This window comes from Coenobita brevimanus, chromosome 101 (genome assembly GCF_032717465.1).
Source record: "Coenobita brevimanus isolate Jiangsu-jjx chromosome 101, ASM3271746v2, whole genome shotgun sequence".
NCBI classification, from domain to species: domain Eukaryota; kingdom Metazoa; phylum Arthropoda; class Malacostraca; order Decapoda; family Coenobitidae; genus Coenobita; species Coenobita brevimanus.
The window spans coordinates 58,405,766-58,428,481 of record NC_137054.1 but is presented as its reverse complement, the minus strand read 5'-3'; the positions used below and the strand labels follow the sequence as shown (position 1 = coordinate 58,428,481).

Sequence of the window (22,716 nt, the reverse complement as noted above, 5' to 3'; positions counted from 1 at the left end):
TTAGTATCTCTTCCACAGTGTTTACACTCTGGAAAGTCACCTTTAGAGGTCTTGTCTTGCTTTTCTCGTATTTCCCCAACCTTTTGTGTTCCTCTATGTCTTTACTACAGATTTCCTCTGATACTTCTTTCAGTAAGCTCATTACATTTGCCATCTCCTTTTTGTCTCTTGTGATCTTGTTTTTAACTTCTTCCTCTTCTATACGAGTGATTACTATTGATTTGTTTTTCTCTACCGAATCTCTGACTAACTTTGGATTGTTTTGGATTATTCTTTTCACTTCCTTTTTAATGCTTTTTTCCTCCACCCTTGTTTCTAAGTCTTTCTTTACTTTCACCATTTCCGCATACGTGGTTTCTACATCATTTTTGTAGCTTTCCACAGCTTCATTCACCTGTGTTATCTTCTCCTCAACATCACTGCTCTGGTCCATAAGACTGCTTGCTTGCCTAATTGTCTCTGTGTCATTTTTGAACTCTTCCATAACACTCCTGTGATTGACTACTGTACTTGTCATTTCACTCACTTTCTTCCTAAGCGTACTCAATTCCACTGTTAGTTCACTGATGGTTGTGTCTTTCTTATTGGCCTCCCTTCCTAGTTTTTCTATCTCTTCCTTTTGCAAGTGCATTTGCTTCTTTATTTCATCAATTTCATTTTTGAAAGCCATTTCTAGTTTGTGTACACGTTCAACCAGTCTATTGTGAGTCTCCACTTCAACCAGTTCTTGGTAGAAATCATCATTTTGCTTTTTACTTTTATCCCTTTTCTTTTCCAAATTTGTTTTACTGAAGTATGTATCCATTTTGTAATACTAAATGAACAGAGTGTGTACTTACAAAGTATGCATGCTTTCCCCGTGTTGCTGTGTGTGTGTGTGTGTATACTGTACCAATTGCAGCAATTGGGAGACAGCAGTGATATTTAGATATAACAAAGGATGTTTCACTATACTAAATAGGTTTTGAGGAGAGTGATTGTTTTAGTTAATTGTGAACTGTTCAGAATGTTTATTAATTTTCTATACTGCGAGGCAAACTGTGCTGCAGTAAGGGAGTGATACTGAGAGACGGGCAGAGACAGCAGTATACCCTGTTCCCAAACAACCTCGTTATACTGAACTTCAGTTGTAAAACAATGCAATTTGCTTTTTGTTTAGTGTGTACATCTATCTATCTATCTATCTATTGCCAGATGCCTTAATCCCGTACGGGGTGGCCACAATTAAGTTCCCTCCGTGTCACCCTGTCCCCCGCCATCTCACTGCCCTGCTCTCAGCTCACATCCCCTTCTCTCATATACCTCTCCACTCCATCCCTCCATCTTATACTTGGCCTCCCCCTCCCTCTCCCCCCCTCCACCTCACTCACACTCTCATCGTTAGACTCTCACTCTCCATCCTCTTCATATGGCCAAACCACCTCAGTGTGTTTCTCCTGATGCTTCCTATCACATCCACATCCACACCACAATGATCCTTCACACCCTCATTTGTCAGTCTGTCTCTCCATGCGACTTAACATACTCCTCTCAAATAACTCATTTCCACTGCTCTCACTCTTGAATTTTGTCCCTCCAACAACATCCAAGCTTCACTTCCATATGTTAGAGTTGGTATCACAACACTGTCATGTAGTAACTTTTTCACTTCCATACTCAATTCCCTGTTTCTTATCACTGCTTTCAATGAACCAGCAACCTTTCTTCCTCGTTGTACACTTTCAAGCACTTCACCCTCCAAACTTCCATCCTTACTCATCACACTACCCAACTACTTAGATGTACTCACATTTTCCATTTCCTCCTCATCCAACGTCACTGTACATTCACTGACTTCACTTCTCTCGAAGACCATAACTTTACTCTTCCCTACATTCACCTTTAGATTTTGTTTCTTACATACTCTCCCAAACTCATCCACCAAGCCTTGCAGCTCCCCTTCATCTTCACTTAACAACACAGTATCATCTGCAAACAACAGTACAGAAAGTTTCCAAACACTGCCCTCTCTCATTAGGGCCGCCCCAACGTTCACTGCCCTACCTTGTATCTCTTTTATAACCCCATCCATATACAGACTGAACAACCATGGAGTCATGACACATCCCTGTTTCAACCTAACCTTCAAATAGAAAAATTCACTCAGTTCACTATCCACACGCACTGCAGCCTTAGCACCATCATACTCTTCACGGCATTCAACAATTTCCCATCTACCCCATACATTCTTAATACTTTCCACAATCCTTGTCTATCCACCCTGTCATATGCTTTCTCCAAAACCAAGAAGGAAGATACAACTTCTTTCCCTTTTATAGAAACTTTTCCACTAAAGATCTGATCTACACAACCTCTTCCCTACCTAAAACCTCCCTGTTCTTCCCCAACTAATTCTCTTGTTATTTCTCCTGTCAATAAGTATCCTACCATATACTTTTCCTGTTACACTAACAAGACAAATGACCTTAGGATTACCACATATTTCTTTTTCCCCTTTTCCTTTGTACAGGGGAATAATATACCTGACTTCCAATCCTCTGGGACTCTACCTTCCTCCCAGGCCAATCTGCACATCTTTCACATCCATTCTATTACTATCTCCCCATGCTTAAGCATTTCACAACACACTCCATCAATTCCTATGGCTTTCCCCATTTTAATTTACTTCACTGCTTCTACGACTTCCATCCTACTGATTTCTTCCACTCTTCTCACATCCCTCCGTCTCCCAGCCATTCATATTCGCATTTCTTTCATTCTCTACATTCAACACTTCGTTACAGTGTTCTCTCCATCTATTCACTTTTTCTCCCTTCTCCACTAATAATCTACAATTTCTGTCTTTCACTCCCCAACTAACTTCGTTGTTACCCTGTCTAACTCTCTTTACCTCTTTCCAGAACATTTTCTTACATTCCCTCCACTTTACACTCAAATTCCTTCCAAATTCCTCATCCACTCTCTTCTTACTCTCTCATACTAATATTTTCACCTCTCTCTTCCTCTCTACATACAACTCTCTCTTCCATCTGTCAACTTCTTCCACGCCCCTGTTTCTCATCCACTCACTATACATTTTCTTCTTTTGTGGTATAGCCTATCTCACCTCTTCATTCCACCATGCACCCCCTTCCAACTTCTCTTCACCCCACACACCACCTCAATAGCTGCACATATTTCTTCTGTGAATATCTTGCACACACCTTCCATGTTCCCCATCTGCTCCAATCCATATTTAACGAATCGTTCCTCCACTTCCCACTTGTAAGTGTGAACAGTTATACTGTTTTTATCCCTGTACTGTTGTTTGCAGATGATACTGTGTTGTTGAGTGAAGATGAAGGAGAGCTGCAAGGCTTGGTGGATGAGTTTGGGAGAGTGTGTAAGAAACGGAATCTAAAGGTGAATGTAGGGAAGAGTAAAGTGATGGTCTCTGAGAGAGGTGAGTGAATGTACAGCGAGGTTGGATGATGAGGAATTGGAAAATGTGAGTACGTTTACGTTCATGTGTACTGTGATAAGGATGGAGGTTTGGAGGGTGAAGTGCTTGAAAAGGTACAGCAGGGAAGAAAGGTTGCCAGTTCTTTGAAAGCAGTGATAAGAAGCAGGGAAGTGAGCATGGAAGTGAAAAAGTTACTACATGACAGTATTGTGATACCAACTCTAACATACGGAAGTGAAGCTTGGACGTTGTTGGAAGGACACAAGTCAAGAGTGAGAGCATTGGAAATGAGTTATTTAAGAGGAGCCTGTGGAGTCACATGGAAAGACAGGCTGACAAATGAGAATATAAAGAAGCGTTGTGGTGTGGATGTGGATGTGATAGGAAGCGTTATGAGGAATACACTTGAGGTAGTTTGGCCATGTGGAGAGGATGGAGGGTGAATGACTGACAAAGAGAGTGTATGTGAGTGAGGTGGAGGGGGGAAGAAGGAGGGGGAGGCCAAGGATGAGATGGAAGGATGGGGTGGAGAGGTATATGAGAGAGGGGGGTGTGAGTTGGGAGCGGGGCAGTGAAATGGGGGGGGACAGGGCGACGTGGAGGCAATTTGTTTGTGGCCACCCCGAGCGGGATTGAGGCGTCTGGCAATAGATAGATCTCTATCTATCTATCTATATACCTAGGCTGCTACCCCCAAGGAAAGGGAGGTAGCCGAGACAGGACGACTCACTCTCCATTTACTCATCCATTCAAACACATTCATTCGCATCTTAGCCCCAAAGGGGAGAACGGACAGATCTTCACCGCATCAGATAGATAGTTTTTATTATTGTAGAAGTTTCATTCATTTTCATTCATTGCCAGACGCCATGTATCCCAGACGGGGTGGTCATGGGCTTAGAGTTAATTGTTTTTTTTACAGGGAGGGGCACTAATCCTCCACCAACCCCACTTGACACGTAGGGATGCCAACAGCATCTGGTGTTCCCAGGCGGTCACCCATCCAAGTACTAACCAGACCCATTATTGTAGAAGTGTTTGAATAAAATAGACACAGTGGTGTTCAAGGCACGCCCTATGGCACTATCACTGAGTCTTTTCGTAGCATCCTTGGCGAGAGGCTTGGCAGGGGTGGATGAGGCAAAAGTCCACATAAGGCGGGAACGAAACTGGACAAGAAAGGTTCAGACTGTCCTACATCTGGAAGAGTCACAGAGTTGACTGAGGTATGGCTGGGCAGGCTGGTGGGAGTCTCCCCTGAGCATTTGGCGACCAGATAAAGTGGCGGCCATTTCAAACTGTGCCGGGAAAACAAGGGCGGTTCCTACTGACACCTGGTGCCACGTGCCACTGATTTTTTGACAATTCTGACCAACACCCAGCAGTTAGGGATTACCGTATTTCGCGGCATATAAGACGCACTTTTTTGTCTCAAAGTTACCTTAAAATATCCCCATGCGTCCTGCACGTTAGACTAAGGCAGGTTAGTTAGGCTTCACTGAGAAGAAACTCTTATAAAGATGATCATCTCAATGCTTAGCAACCACAGGTGTCTTCTACAGTATGCAGACTTGATTTTATTCTTAAAAATAATATACACTAGTGTGTATATGCAGCAGATTTCAGAAACACCCGAGATCAGAAACACATAAAACTTTCGCGGGTTTGTTTACAGCTCAACTGGCTAACATCGTGAAGATATTTAGCGGTTTAGCAATTTAACAGTTTAGCATCCGCACTATTCCAGCAAGCTAACGTACATGATCACTGGTGAACTGTCTGCTAACCTTCTGAAAGGCAATCATGACCACTTTGCTTGCCATCCATTCACTGTCGAGCAAAGCAATCATACTGGAGAGATGCTGGCTAGTGAAACTGCCAAGTCATCAAAACAGACTTTCGTCACGTATGGAAATACAGTAACCCTAATTAGGTCAGTTACTTTTGTGACATTTTGTGAGTGTATATATGCAGCAGATATTAAAACATGCAAGTTAAAAAACACAAAGCATTCACGGTTTGTTTTCAGCTCAACTGGCCAATACCGTCAAGGAGTTTAGCGGTTTAGCAACTTAGCAGTTTAGTGGCTAGCGTACACCCTACTCTAGCAAGCTAACGTGCTCACTGGTGAACTGTCTGCTAACCTTCTGAAAGGCAATCATGACCACTTTGCTTGCCATCCATTAACTAACTAGCAAAGCAATCATGCTGGAGAGATGCTGGCTAGTGAAACTGCCAAGTCACCAAAACATACTTTCGTCACGTATGGAAATTCAGTAACCCTAATTAGGTCAGTTACTTTTGTGACATTTTGTGAGTGTATATATGCAGCAGATATTAAAACATGCAAGTTCAAAAACACAAAGCATTCACGGGATTGTTTTCAGCTCAACTGGCCAATACCGTCAAGGGGTTTAGCGGTTTAGCAACTTAGCAGTTTTGTGTCTAGCGTACACCCTACTCTAGCAAGCTAACGAAGTTACAGCTTCACTTTTTCAGCCAAGTGAAGTACTTTAGCAATGTCTATGCAACTCAGGGCACACCCAGTTACAGTATTTTGTTATGAAAATAGGATAAAATTCACTGAGTAGCATAACTGATGCAATATCTGAAATAGCAGTGCCTGACGGGCATTCATATCAGCGTCCGCCATTTCTGCTGTATTCTTAGCAGACGAAGCGATCAGAATGATTGACAACGTTCACTCTCTGCATCTCTGCTGCCTAAGCAAAGCTCTCATGATCGGCAATGGGGATCATTTAGGCCGTAACGTCCAAATTTGTTAGGTTAGGTTAGGTTAGGTTGTAAAATCGTTTGCCATTTTGGACGTTACGGCCGAAACGACCAGAATCCTAAGGTGTAGGTGAGAGTTTGGTGTGGGTGTAGTTAAGGAAGTAGAAGTGGGAAGAGTCAGGCTAGGGAACTGATAATCCGCTTATTATAATCCCTTCAGCCCAGCAATGTATTTTATAGTGTAGTTTATTCATGCTCGCCATATGATTTTATTCAGTTCAGGAAACATGTACTGAGGAGGTTAATGTGGGCTGTATCAAATGCCGCAAGTCTGAATATCGCCTGTGCTCAGTTAAAACGATTGCCAAGTTAAAATCGTATGAAGTGTGGTATAAGCAATTCAATGGATGGTACTGAGGACCATTTACTGTATGAAAGTGACAGTGAAACAGTGATGATGACTGTGGTGATGACTTCCAGTGATGCTTCAGGACTTGGGGGAAGTAGTGATGAATTCTCAGGATTTGAAGACGAGTGAAATTTTCACCATGTCAGTAATATGAAGTGAATATAGGTTTTGGGTGATCATGACAGATGCAACCATGGAAAATTTAGGATCAATGGTGCTGTACACCTTTAGTCTTGCACTGACAATGTTTGGATGAATAAATTGTTTGAGATGTTTCATGTCCTTAAGTGATGATATTTATATTGAACAACCAAATACATTTTGATGTTTTTGGCATATAATAAAGCCACTGGGTACTCCAAAACGGACTGATGTAAATGTTTCAGAGGTGAGCGAATGTTGCATGTGGTGTGTACGTGTGCGTGTGTGTGTGTGTACCATAGCGACTAGGAGGCAGCAGTGTTAAGACCAAAAATGGATGTTTTCACAGTACTCGAATGTTTTGAGATGGATGTCTGTTTTTAGCAAATTCTGGTAAGAGAAATATGCATTTTTAATCGTTGATGCTGGAAGGAAAACAGTTGACAGTAAGGGATTGATACTGGGAGAAGAGGGTTGAGCCAGTTGTCTAGCGCTTGGGATGCAGCAGTGTTGCTAAGAGATAGTTTCACCATTCTCGACATGTTTTGAGATGAATGTCTGTTTTTAGTAAATTGTGATCAGTGAAGAACGTATTTTTAACTGTTGATGCTGCAAGGGAAACATCGCTGACAGTGAGGAAGTGATACTGAGAGGAAGGGGTAGAGACTGCTGTCTAGCGACTGGGAGGCAGCAGTGTTACTAAGGTGTAGCAATGGATGTTTTCACCATAGTATGTTTTGAAATGAATGTTTATAGTAAATTATGATCAGTGAAGCATACATTTTTAATTGTTGATGCTGCAAGGCAAACATAGCTGACAGTGAAGGAGTGATACTGAGAGAAGAGAGTAAAAACAGCTGTCTATCCTGTTCCCAAGCAGCCTTGCTAAATTGAACTTTGGTTGTAAAACATTGTAATTTGTGTATTTACAAGTGCTATCTTTTTATATTATTTGTGGAGGTAATTACAGGTTAGTTAGAGTGCATGATTAATGATGGTAGTCGTCTGATATTGTGCTTGAGTCAAGGCAATGTGAGGAAATTCCGTAACAGGTGTGGAATATGACGGGGTTCTTTTAGGATAAATGAACTGATGTGAACATTCATTGTATTTTATGTTTTCGTTCAGTGAATGAAAGAATAGAGTTTATTGACTTCATTTGTGGTTTTAAATTCATAGAATATTAAAAACAGTGTTTATATCAGTTTACTGATACATATTTATCAGCAAAGTTGAGATGGCCTCGTGGTTTGAAGTCACGTTTTGTTAAGACGGGGTTTTGTTTTCTCTTTTCCTGTATCATTCTTTGTACATAAAAGAAGAAACTAAAGGATGATGAGCAGTACTGAATAGATTCTGAAAGGTGAGTGTTGTATCTAAGTGATAGTGGCTCATATCAGTCACGTTTTGTCAAGAAGGGGCATTGTTTTCTTTTCCTGTACCATTCTTTGTATATAAAAAAAGAAACCAAAGGCTGATGATCAGTAATGAATAGATTCTGAAAGGTGAGTGTGTATCTGTGTGGTAATGGCTCTTATCAAGAAACCTTACTGCAGTCTTGGTTGGGGCAAACTTTTTTTTCACAGAACTGCCCTGCCAGAATTAGGGTGCGTCTTTCACAATGCTGCGTCTTACATGCCGTGAAATACGGTACTTGTCAAGTTACTGTAAGAAAGAAGCTGGACAGTTTATGAATGGTGTTAAGATGCTATCGTGGAACAAAGTAGCTTTTTGTAAAGAAGGGGCTGTTTGTTTTCTTTTTTTGTATAATTCTTTTACATAAAAATAAAGAATCAATAACTGATATACAGTACTGAATGGAGATTCTGAGAGGTGAGTGTGTATCTGAGTGAAAATTACTCATATCACACAACCTTTCTGCAATCTTGGTTGAGACAAACCTTTATCATAACTGCTCTTCTAGAATAAGGGTGCATTTTTAACAAAGCAGCCTGTTATATGCTGCAAAATTGGTAATTGACAGTTTACTACATGTACATAACAGTCGCACAGAACATATGAATTGCATCTCTATACCCCTCACGTTCTAAGTTTTTCTTGTTGTATTAATAAAAGAACTTATGGAAATATTTAAGTGCCTCCCACCCTAAAGCCCCCTTTCGGCCCTTCAACCCAAAATAAAATGCCTATTTTGTGTCTGCAACCAGATAAAGTAAAAATTGTTTCTTTCCTCTAATGAGTCTCTCCCCCCGTCTCACTCAGCCACCACAAGACTCACTTTGTGTATCTATTCACTGATTACCTTACACCAACATAATAAGAAACATCTGAAGTCAATCTCCCACAACAAGCAACTGTTATATCCTTGCTCAAAAATACAGAAAATCTTGTTGCATTACACCCCCTCAAGAACTGTAAACACAGGCTAAACAGCTGACTGGTGGTAGGTGGGGGTAAGCATGGAGGGATCCATCACCATGACCAAGGGCTGTAAGATTTGAAGCCATTCACAGCTAAATCTAGAGTTAATACTGCATATTACTGAAAAAAAATAAATAAATAAATAAATAAATAAAAATAAGGTAGTCCACAATTCTGTATTTCGTTTTCATTTTTAAAGGCTCCAACATGCCTGCATGTGTCGGCCTTGGTCACCTAATGGCGGCTCTCCATGCTGCACGATCCATTGCAGCCTCCCTGTTCAGTCCCTTAACCCTGAGGTCACACTTAATGACCTCGTCCCATGTCTTTCTCGGTCTACCCCTCAAAACCCCACCCCCAATATTAACACTTCTCACCTTCCTCACCCAATTATCATCCCCCATCCTCTCCACATGTCCAAACCATCTCAATCTACCTCTCCTCATCACAACACCAATACACTCCAGTCCAATCCTACCTCTCAACTCTTCCATCGTAAACCCAGCCCCTCCAGGCCATGGACGCAGGGACGCACTGCACATCCACCTAATCATTGTCATTTCTGTACGTCTGAGCCGGCGAATATCTTCCTCTTTCACTGCCCAGGTCTCACTACCATACAGCATTACACTCCTAACATATGCTGCATACAAAGACCCCTTAGCACGTAGGGAGAGTCCTCTCAATGTCAGGAGAGGCAAGAGCTCCCTGAACTACTTCCAACCACTTCTCACCCTAGCCACAGAGCTAGCTCCAGCCCCACCTCCAGCACATAACATGTCCCCCAAATAACAAAACTCTTCCACACACTCAAGAGATTCACCAGCAAGCTCAATCTTTTCACGTCTGACAATCTCCATTTGCTCACCCCGACATGCCGTATACATAAAATCAGCATTATCTCGCAGTCTACCTCTGATACTACTACATCTCTTATGCACCCATTTATCACACACATCGCACAAGATGGAATTACTTCCCACGCCCTTGTGGTAAACTGCACATGGCCACTCTCCCTCGTCTTTGACAGTACCGCCACCAACCCTAGATATCATCACTTTTGTTTTATCTGCATTAACCTTTAAACCCTTGTGCCCCATACCATCTCTCCACTTCCTAAACCTTTCCTCTGCCTCCCTTTTGTTCTCTGCAATCAACACCAAATCATCAGCATACAACAACTTCCACGGGAGTCTGTTTCTAAAGTCACGTGAAAGGGCTTCAAGTACCATGATAAACAACAAGGGACTCAAGACTGACCCCTGATGCACACCAACATTCACGGAAAACTCATCACTCAAATCTCCATTCACTCTTACCTGGGTGTGAGCACCCACATACATAGCCATAACCACCCAAACCAGCCACTCCTCCAAGCCAAGCTTTCTCATTGCCCACTTCACCACCTCTCGAGGGACTCTGTCAAAGGCCTTTTCCAAATCAACAAAAACAAAATAAAGATCCCTTCTCCTACCAATATATTTTTCCTGAAGTGAAATGGATATCTGTTTACCTTATGAACTGGTTGAAATCACAATGTCTCCAGTTTCATCACTACCACTATAGGCATTTGTTTTTGATCTGTACACTTTCACTTATGAACTATCTCAACAGATAATAGTAAAAACAAAAATAGATGATTAGAACTGTTATACCGCCAGTTTTGAGGAAGATAAGAGGAGATGGTCAACCTATGAAAAATAAACAAACAAATGTGATGGGAATCTTTGTAAACAATATGATGCCAAACTCTGCCAACAGCTTAACTTTGTGATGCTTTTTTCCTGCCTGGGCAATTTAAATTGCTGCTGAGATAAGTCTTCATTTGCTTGTTGGCTGGCTACAGTCGATAGTCGTGTAGTGTCGAGGGAGGGAAGGGGGGTTGCGTTGTGTTCAGTGAAGCCAGATTTGGTGGGCTCAAAAGCTGAAATTCACTGTTCTATGAATTCATATAACCACTTACATCCAAGGATCTTTGAGCCATAAGTTGCTTACTTAATTTTCATGCTGTACATACGGTAGGTCACGTGCAACTGTAGTGTTTATTTTGATGAAGTGAAGCATCTAGGAGGACTGCTGGACCTCAAGAAATAGGCTATTAACCCCTCATTGGCTGTGGGTTCAGAAATTTGCGGGCTCTCCTGGTCAGCTCTGGAACCATTTTATCAAAGCTCTAAAACTGATTTCTTTTTCTTACAGATGTAAAGAGAACTGTCTGGTGCACCTGGCAATATGTTTTTTTAGCTTCGTAAACTCATCCTCTGATTCACTATGATTCGCAGAAAATATAATATTCACAGTGCATGTGCCATTAACATGTAAGCATATCAATGAAAACATCCAAGAAAACGTGACTGCTTGAGTGCTTGGGATGGTAAAGTTGGGTAAACACATCAGTGCCTTTCGTTCCCCTCCCATAATTGTTTGCAGTTTTCTACAGCTCCTGCTAATTCAACATCACCAGCACATTTAAGGTAAAGCATCGCTCAACTCCAACGGCCATTGAGGGGTTAAGCCTATGCCTCGAGTTGGTAGGGGGGGGGAACCTACATCTTATTTCACTTCCATTTGTTAAGTCTTCTTCCACTTTTATTCCTCACACTTTCACATTTGTTTTCACTTTCATTTCTACATTTTTGCAACTCTTTCCAAAATGCTCAGTATCATTGTAATCTGCATTCATTTTTCTTCCAAGATCATAATTTACCCCCACTTTCTCTTCACAAGTTCACATGCTTCTTATTCTCAATGTATTCCATTCGATCATCTGAACCCCTTTCTTGCATCAGCTTCAACTATATCTTCTTCTATTCTTCTAATTCTTTTTCAGCCTTTTCATCTTGTCAAGCTGTACCATTCTTACCTCACAATGCCACACACAGTTCTAACATCCTAACTAAACATTCCATAAATGCATTCCACAAGCTGTCCAGATCCATTTGCTCCCAACTTACTGTCTGCAACTCTTCTACCACCTTCACCTGGAGTTCATTGGCCACTTTTTTGTTTTTCTGTTTCTCCACTTAGCTTTTCACTCTGCTGCTCTCTCTCTCTCTCTCTCTCTCTCTCTCTCTTTATCCACTCCTCTCAATTTAATTTAACTCTGCATACCACTATCATATGGTCATATTAACCTATGCATCTTCCTCTCACAGTCCTTGTATCAACAGAAGTCCTATGCATCTTTCTTGCTAGAAACATGTATCAATCAGGTTCCTTTCAGCATTCTATCCATTCCCTCAGTACTGTATCTATTAAGCTTTGGATCAGAATAAGTTGGAGTGTATTTTTGTCCAGGATTTTTACTTTTTCTATAAATACATGTGCTTTATACCTGTATGTTTTTGCCCTATCTGGAAATTATATAGTTAAAAACTACACAAGCTTGGTTATTTCAGTCTTTTAATGTCTTAAGCTGTTATTCTACATGCTATGTGCAATACAGTAATCCCCGTATCATCCGGATGCCCACCTTCCGGACACCCCACTTACCGGACATTGTGAGCCTGGACCTTCAAAACCCAGAAATGGCCAAAAAAAGAAAAAAAAAATCCGATTTTTTTCCCATCCATAATTTGAAATTGCCATGTGGCACCAAACAGCTGTTTACACCACGGACCCTTCACCCCTTCCTTCCTTCCCCCTCCCCCCTCCCCTGTCAGGGTTGCCATTTGGCATTTTTCATTACCAAATGTGGGTCAATTTGGTAATGAAAAATTAATTTGGTAATGAATCAGAATAATGCATTACCAAACGAATTTTTCACATACATGAGGATACACAGGATGGAGATGGTGGACTGTTTGCTCTCTCTGATTAATCTGCTAGCCAACATAGCACGAAAATAATTAACATGCTGTTAATTAAAGGAGAGAGATTACATGTATTTCCACTTGTATATATAATTAGTGAAGAATAAATGCTAGCTTTACGAATCTGGTAATGAAAAGTTAAATTTAGTAATGAAAACTGAGGAGTGTGGTAATGTGACCGAGCTCTGATTTGGCAACCCTGCTGCTCCCTCACCACCAGTTATTGCTTAACTGCGATCACGAGTAGATGCTTATCGCAACGGATGGTGCATGTGCTCGTTTTTTGTGAATAAACTGCAATACCTCGCCACTAGACCACATGGGAATTTAGTGTTGTGCAGTGTTAAGAATGTAGACTGCAAAGGATTAACTGTGGAGTGCAAACTGGCAGTTGAAACTGGCATGGTGCAATTAACAATGTGCAGTGTTAATCAGTTATAACTCCAAGTGCAAAGAATTGCTGTAAGTGCAGCACAACACTGGATTACTATACGTGTTTCAAGAGCATTTTCACCAATGCCAAAGCCTTAGAGAAGACGGCCACAGACATGCTGTAGGTACCCTGGCTGAGGTACAGTCACTTCTGGTTCCTCATTCTTTGGTTCCTTTTAATTTCTTTCATGCTTTATGGCCATTATTGGTGTGAATAGGGTCTTAAATAGGTTTAAATAGGTGCTATGCATGTCCAGTAGGGAGTTATTTAAGTGGCTTTCAAAGTTAGGCTGGGTTAGGGTCCTTAAGTACCAGTCCAGGAGCCAGGGGCCCACTTTCTGGACGGAACCACTGTCTGGACATGCCTTTGGCTCTATTACATTGGATAGTAGAGGAGTTACTGTATAATAACCACATATGGCTTCTACAGAATTATAAGTAAAAAACTGAGCAAATTTACACTCCATGAATAGCATTCACAGTTTCAGATATTTGCAGGGTTTGAGGGGCCTAATCCCTCAAAACTTATTTATATTTAGGATGCACTCATATTTCTGACAGGGCAACACAGGGCTGGATGATGGATGGATGATTTGACAGCAATAAATAAAACATTCTTAAAATGTTCACTGAACAATCTCTGACTTCTCCTTAAGTATCTCCATATGATATGAGGTAAAAAATTAATCTTGTGTCCTGTATGCTGGGGATAAAGAAAGAAAAAAAAAGTGACAAAGTAGAGATATGTACATAAAACTGAATGAATTGATATAAGTAGTTACAAACAGACTATATACTCACTTGATCTGTGCTATGAGAATGAGGTGTGCGGCGTGGGTGGTGGGTTGGAGTTGGGGGACACTGCTGGGCGAGAGGTGGAGGCAGTGGGGGTGTGGGACGAGAGAGACGATGATGTGGTCTGGGAGGGGGTGTTGGGGCCTTCTCATCCTCACTGCTGTCCCGGAAATCCTCCTGCCTCCTCCCATCTTCAACAACGTCTGCTGCTCTACCTAAAGTGGTTGCCACACTGGTTGCTGTTGCACCCAGAGTGGCAGCACAACCTGCATCCCCACTTGAGTATGGTGGAGACAAGGCAGGATGCAGTGGTGGGGGAGGTGGTGGAGGTGATGGTGATACTGGTGGAGTTTGGGCAGGGCCTGGTGACTGATCTGGGCTTAGGCAAGAAGCGATGGGGGCCTGGGGAGGAGGGGGAGCAGAGGTTGGAGGTGTGGAGGGTTCTGGAGTCACTACACGGCTGCTGGTTCTGCTCCCGCTACACTCGCTTTCGCCACTCTCACACACAGACCTCCTGTGAATATACCATCAGTACTATTTGTACATATATTCATACAGAAGATACATCATTACAAACAATGTTTGTGCTTGCAAATATGATCTTATTGTTTTTTCACACTTCATGGCCCCGCATTATAAACCTATCAAAAGGCACAAATTCCCAACTATGATCATGCTCCCCCACTAATGGGCAGATGCCACATAAAATGCATTAAATTTCAACACCAGAAAGTCTGGCAACATGAAGTTTGGAACAGTGAGACAAAAGCATCAATAATTTTCAGAACTGTGAAACTGACACTGTGAATTTTTGGCATTATGAACTTTCAGGACCATGAATTTTTGTATCTGTGAATTTTCAACAATAAATGTATGATATATATTTTTTTGGCACTGGGAATTTTTGGCAGCATGAATTTTCCAAACCATCACATTTTTTTCAGTTTTCAGCACCTGGAAACCTTTGCATCAAGTATTTCTGTATCAAGAAATAGCACACCTGGGCAACTTTACCATCATGAGTTTATACAGCAACATAAACAATCCTTTTATATTTCGTTGCCATTCTCAAATCTTTATTTATCCTTCCTAACCACATTTCATTTTTCCCCATTCACCACTTAACCTTCTGATTCACCATTTATCCTGATTCACCACTAATGCTTCTGATTCACCACTAATCTTTCTCATTCACCACTAATCCTTCTAATTCACCACTAACGCTTCTGATTCACCACTAATCCTTCTGATTCACCACTAATCCTTCTGATTCACCACCAATGCTTGTTATTTACCACTAATGCCTGTTATTCACCACTAATTCTTCTGATTCACCACTTATCCCATTGATCCAAAACTATCTTCCTCTTAACAGAGTACTCACAAGTTACAGTTTTGTCCAGTGAGTTCTATTTGAAACTAGGAGATATATTTCAACTCATAATTACATTCATGGACTTGGAGAAAGCTTATGACAGAATAGATAGGAAAGGTATGTGGAAGGTATTAAGAATATATGGAGTGGAGGGGAAATTGTTGAGTGCTGTGAAGAGTATGTACGAGGGAGCTAGGGCTACGGTGCGAGTGGATGGTGAGCTGAGTGAGTTCTTTGATCTCAATGTGGGACTGAAACAGGGGTGTGTAATGTCTCCATGGCTGTTTAATATATATATGGATGGGGTTGTAAAGGAGGTACAAGGTAGGGCAGTGGATGTGGGGGTGGCCCTAATGAATGAGGGTGAGATTTGGAAGCTTCCGGTGTTGCTGTTTGCTGATGATACAGTATTGTTGAGTGAAGATGAATGGGAGTTGCAAGGTTTGGTGAATGAATTTGGGACAGTGTGTAGGAGGAGGAAGCTGAAAGTTAATGTAAACAAAAGTAAAGTTATGGTGTTTGAGAGGAATGAAGTCACAGAGCGTGCAGTGAGGTTGGATGGTGAGGATATGGAGAATGTGAGTGCATTCAAGTACTTGGGTAGTGTGATGAGTAAGGATGGAACTTTGGGGGATGAAGTACGTGAAAGGGTACAGCAGGGAAGGAAGGTTGTTGGCACACTGAAAGCAGTGATGAGAAATAGGGAGGTGAGTATGGAAGTTAAGAAGTCACTGCATGATGGTATTGTGATCCCTACCCTGACGTATGGAAGCGAGGCGTGGACCTTGCAAGAGGGGAACAAGTCAAGAGTGAGAGCAGTGGAAATGAGTTACTTGAGAGGAGCATGTGGAGTGACGTGGAGGGACAGGTTGACAAATGAAGAAGTGAAGGAACGTTGTGGGGTAGATGTGGATGTGGTTGAAAAGATTAGGAGAAATACACTGAGGTGGTTTGGGCATGTGGAGAGGATGGAGAATGAAAGACTGACTAAGAGGGTGTATGTAGGTGAGGTGGAGGGAGGGAGAGGGAGGGGTAGACCGAGGATGAGGTGGAGGGATGGAGTTGAGAGGTATATGAGGGAGGGGGGGTGAGTTGGGGGGAGGGGAGTCAAATGGTGGGTGACAGAGTGACTTGGAGGCGTTTTGTCTGCGGCCACCCTTTGCGGGATTAGGGCGTCGGGCTATAGATAGATAGATAATTACATTCAAAGGAACCCATTAGTAAGGCTGTCAGAAGCAGTAATCTAAACATCAGAGACCTGCACTCCACGAGGCAATTTCTGACTGGACACTGCCAGCTAACAATGATCCATACAACAGTCTTGTCTTGTGTTATTATTGTAATGTGTTATAGATTGGTCTTCCAAATAATACAGAGTAATAACCAATGTGATTACAATGACTTTAAGGGTGTGGTATCATCTGGGATGGGTATTTAAGTTAATAAACATTTCAGAAGTACATGTACACCACCCATTATCATAAGGAGAACAAGCATGAGAGCAGCAGTACTCAACCTGTAATCAGTGGATTGAAGTTTGTATTAAATGTAACAGGAGGGCTTATCACAGACTTTCCCCCAAGAACCTCCAATACCTCCTTTCTAACAGAGATACACTGATGACCAGTAAAAGCCAGATAAGAATTGGACAACAGGGTATGTCTTTTGACTTTCTTGTGTTTGGCATACTGAAGTATCATCCTGAATTGTTAAACATTTACTGGCACACCAGGGTGTTGTATTGCAGTGTGAAGATGATCCCTAGCACTTCAATGAATGAGGGAGTTATTACTCAGCCATCTTTCTCTAATCAATCATTTTCCTACGCAACAGACTGCTGTTACCCATGAATCAACTGACTTTTGCTGACTCTTTTAAGGGGTGCCTCAAAGCCTTTCTCTATTCAAGAAGCTACACTTATGAACGAATTACGATACCTGTTGCTGCATGTTCCACCATACGTCAATATCTATTGCAGCAAATGGGACTGAGTTTTTAAAATTACACGAGAAGCCCAAAAATCTACATCCCCACCAGGTAATCTGCAGGGAGACATGGGACCACCTTACTTTGCAGTTTTCTTTAGTTTCTTCTTTATTGAAGCCCTTCATGGGGCTCTGAGGATTTTATTACTGCATTTTCAAATTTCAATGTTTTTTAATCTCCTTTACAACTGGTTCATTGTATTAAAAAAGTGGCCAATGTTTACAATCCCCAATGGAACCCAATGATAAATGAACCCCATCCTGTGAATGTGCCAAAGATAAACGGACGCTGTCTTAGCATGTCATTTATGGCAGAAAATTAGCATTATCAGTGCTCATTTATCCAAACCTAAACTAAATTTTCTGAACCCAACTGAATTACCCTAACACAACCTAACATAGCCTATTTTAAGCAAACCTACTGACATCCTAACCAAACCAATCCCTTATATAACCATATTTTCCTTGTTTGATGATGGATCATTTTCATAATCGAAAATGCACTTCTGTACATCTTTACAAAGTCATTGAATTAATTAAAGTTTTTTTTTTTTTTTTTTAAGAGGTAGTCCTATGTCTCCTTGAAGATTACCCAGCACCATCTGTGGATCAGGAATTTCGAGGGAATTTGAGTGTACAGTGGAGGGAATGTAAGAAAATGTCCTGGAAGGAGGTACAGAGAGTTAGACAAGATGATAAAGAAGTCAGTGGATAAAAATGGTAGACTGATTGTGGAGAAGGGAGGAAAAGTGAACAGATGGGAAGAACACTTTAGGAACTGTTAAACATAAAGAATGAAAGTAATGCAAGTATAAGTAGCTGGGGAATGGTTGGTAGAAGGAGGGTGGTGAGAAGGGAAGAAGAGATCAGTAGGACAGAATTAGTGGAAGCAATGAACAAAGTTAAAATGGGGAAAGACCAGGAATTGATGGAGTGTGTGGTGAAATAATGAAGATGGGGGAGAGATAGAAGCAGAATGGATAGGGAAGATAAGCAGATTGGCCTGGGAGGAAGGTAGAGTCCCGGAGGAATGGAAGTCAGGTATAATTATCCCCCTGTCCAAAGGAAAAGGGGAAAAAGAAATGTGTGGTAATTACAAGGAACTTTTGTTTTCTCAGTGCACTAGGAAAAGTAAATGGTAGCATACTTACTGAGAGAGTTAGGGAAAGAACAGAGGAATTAGTTGGAGAAGAACAGGCAGGTTTTAGGAAGGGAAGAGGTTGTGTAGCTCAGACATTCATCCTCAGGTCATTTGTGGAAAAGTTTCTAGAGACAGGAAAGAAGTTGTATGTGGCCTTCATGGGTTTCAAGAAAGCATATGACAAAGTGAATGGAGAAGGAATGTGAAAAATAATAAAAATATACAGAGTATATGGGAAGTTGTTGAATGCCATGTAGGGTATGCATGAGGGTGCTAAGGATGCAGTGCATGTGGATAGGGAGCTGAGTGAATTTTTACATCAGAATGTTGGATTGAGACAGGGACATGTCAAGTCTCTGTGGCTGTTCAATCTACATACAGATGGGGTTATAAAAGAGATACAAGACAGAGAAGTGGAGGCTGGAGTGGTCCTAATGAGAGATGGCAGTATTTGGCAACTTCTTGTACTGTTGTCTGCCGATGATACTGTATTGTCAAGTGAAGATGAAGGGGCACTGCAGGAATAGGTGAATGAATCTGGGAGTGTGTGTTAGAAATGGAATCTCGAGGCGAATGTAGGGAAGAGTCAAGTTACAGTCTCTGAGAGATATGAAGTCAATGAACATACAGTGAAACTGGATGATGAGAAAATAGAAAATGTGAGTGCATTTACATACTTGGCTAGTGTGATGAGTAAGGACAGAAGTCTGGAGAATGAAATGCTTGAACACGTACAACAAGGAAGAAAGGTTGCTGGTTCTTTAAAAGCAGTGATTTGAAACAGGAAAGTGAAGATGGAAGTAAAAAAGTTGCTGAATGAAAGTACAGTATTGTAATACCAACTCTAACATATGGAAGAGAAGCTTGGACCTTGTTGGAAGGGCACAAGTCAAGAGTGAGGTCAGTAGAAATGAGTTATCTGAGAGATGTGGAGTTACATGGAGAGACAGACTGACAAATAAGGAAATTAAGGAGCGTTGTGGTGTGCATATGATAGAAAACGTTAGGAGAAGCACACTGAGGTAGTTTGGCCACGTGGAGAGGACGGAGAGTGAGATACTACTGAGGAGAATGTATGTGAGTAGGGGGGAGGGAGAGGGAAGGGGCAGCTGAAGATGAGACAGAGGGATGTAGTGGAGAGATATTTGAGAGAGGGGGATGTGAACTGGGGGAAGGGCAGTGGAATGGCAGGGGACAAGGTGTCATGGAGGTGATTTGTTTGTGGCCACCCCTTACGGAATTAAGATGTCTGGCAACAGACAGATAGATTGATTAGTCTCATCACCCAAACATGATTTCCAGGCAGTTTTATGCATAACTTGGAATTTTTTATTCACAGCAGATGGTTTCATTTTGTTCAAATGTGCTACCTTTATGTATGTACTACTGTTTCATGTTCAATACGTAACAAACAGTGCTGTAAGCTGGATGTTCGAATTCAGGATCATAAGTCTCACCAACAAAAACAATGCTCTAGATGTTCGGTTTGGTTCGTTTTGCAGTTCATATTTTTCACACACCATGCACAGAGACTACATGATTAATAGTAAGATATTTATTGTTCATTTTTGGTATCTAGGATATGATACTATGGAATGCATGAATAATATTACAAATCTTCCCCAAAGGATGACACCTGCAGACATCGCATGTTTTCCAAGGACACTCGTTCTGTTCCAGCACCCAGTGCTTAAGAAAATGTGGCATTTATTTCTTTTTAATTTATTATCTCTATGTTCCCAGCCTTTATTTTCTTCACATGTTCAATATCAAATAAGTACATCCCTCCTCAACAATTTCATGCCATTTTTCCTCTTCTGTATCTTGTTCCAAATGCTGACACTGAGTCGGTCCTCCCCCCTCCCCCAAGGTGACCACACTATTGCCAGTAACGCCAGGTATACTGCCATGCCTACAATGGCTTTATCAATTCTCCTTCTATTATCTGGTTAGTTTATTTCCCCAAAATGTTTTCTGTGTTATTTCTGTCACTCATGCCCACCAGTCTCTTTCCTTATGCTTGGTTAGGTCTGCCTACCTTTTTTCTGCCTTGCTAGCCTGCCTCACTCTGCCTAACTCTGCCTCCAGGGGTTTGGTGTACAGTGTACAGAGAGTAGGGAGACTGCCAGACCTGTGAAATCCTGTATTCGGTGTACAGAGAGTAGGGAGACTGCCAGACCTGTGAGATCCTGTGTTCGGTGTACAGAGAGTAGGGAGACTGCCAGACCTGTGAGAGCCTGTGTTCAGTGTACAGAGAGTAGGGAGACTGCCAGACCTGTGAGAGCCTGTGTCTGTTGAGATGGAATGAGTGGGATGGAGCATTGTCAAGGTTGAGCTGCCAGTCCTTTGCCTTCCACAACTGCACTAACCATTTACACAAACCTCCTGCCCTGACCACACACACACACACACACACACACACACACACACACACACACACACGCACTATCGTGAGAGGGCAGAGGGAGGACGTTCTGTCATCTTGCTCTGAAATGGCCACCCTGGCTGCAACTGGCCGCACCTAAACTGTATATTTATATGAGTCAAGCTCTGTACTATGTTAAATTAAGTGATGTTCTAATATAGTTGAGCTAGTATAAGCAAAAGTGTTGTCCAAATAATAGAATACATCCAATTAGTACAAGAATCCGCTGAAACAACGCATCACCAACTGGGTGTTGTCTTTCACCGGGCGGGTAGCAGGGAGATGCAGACTCGTAAGCAGAAGTTATCTTGTAAGTGAGAATTACTGCAAGGTGAGCACCATCAATAGTAAAATGAATAGGGATGGAGATAGGAAAAGAGATAACGGTAGAAAACAGAATGATGATTTCTACCCAGAAATAGTTGAAATGGAAACATATACAGTAAAAGCTCAATTAACCAGCATCCCATGCATCTGCACATCCATATAACTGGGACGCAAATTTGATCCGGCATGGGGTCAAAAATATTCCGGATACCGGTCGTCCCCCTATAATTCTTGATTAGTTCTATACAGTACAGGATAAAGCAGTGTACGCAGCTAAGTTTTCAAAATTATTCTGGCCTGTAACATATGCTAAATTTTTCTTTAAATAATTTTTGGTAATGTCTGTTGGTTTGTGTTCAGTCCTGTACAATTTCTCTTGCTGTCTTTTTGTGTGTATTGTAGTGTACACTCACAATCACTAATTTCTACTCAGGGGTGCCCCCTTCGTACCCCCATATACCCAGGGAAGACGGGAAGGGGGTAGGTGTCATGGGGTTTTTAAAATAAATGCTAAATATTATTTAATGATAATAATGTGCAATAATATTGCAGAGCAGGGACAATGACTGTCTTACTAAATCAAACGATTACTTTATGCTGACTTCTTCGCACAATTCTCTAAGAACGAGAATTTATAAACTTCCTCAACAGTACACAGCAGAGACTAACTACTCAATTGCTGTTTCTTAGTACTGTTAGCCTCTGGAGAAAGTTACTTCACCCCTGACAATAAATAACTAATACTAATAACAATATCAGGTTCTTGCTGGTGCTTAACTCCTAGGAGGCACAACGGATTTTAAGTTTAATACACAAGACTGGCCTAAGTACCAGTTATGAATAGCAAAACGTTTATGCAAGCTAGGAGCTATATAGAAAATAAGCTTAATTGTGGAGAAATGAAACAAGAGTTTACATTACATTAAGCTCAAGAAAAAGAACTGTTAAATTTATTGATTACAAAAATAAATTTAATGTTACACTTCAAATGAATTCAAATAAAGAGATCGTACTCACTCACTCAAGCAAAAGCTAAATACTTACGCCTAGGAAAAACACCTTAATTAAACTCTTAAGACTTGTTGAACGTAGAGGATGGAAGTAATGCGAGTATAAGTGGCTGGGGAATGGCTGGGAGAAGGAGGGAGGTGAGAAGACAGGAAGAAATCAGTAGGATAGAAGTTGTGGAAGCAATGAAGAAAGTTAAATCGGGGAAAGCCCCAGTAATTGATGGAGTGTGTGGTGAAATGCTGAAGCATGGGGGAGAGATAGTAGTAGAATGGATGTGGAAGATGTGCAGATTGGCCTGGGAGGAAG

The 22,716-nt window shown here is 41.5% G+C and overlaps 1 protein-coding gene across 1 annotated transcript in view; it reads right to left on the bottom strand.

The window, feature by feature from the left end:
• Nucleotides 1–22,716, bottom strand: part of LOC145415046 (uncharacterized) — a 1,008,740-nt gene that overhangs the window by 585,130 nt on the left and 400,894 nt on the right. The window contains exon 8 of the mRNA XM_080284461.1: nucleotides 14,153–14,657. Within this exon, the coding sequence (XP_080140587.1) occupies nucleotides 14,153–14,657 (505 nt within the window). The remainder of the gene's footprint in view (nucleotides 1–14,152; nucleotides 14,658–22,716) is intronic.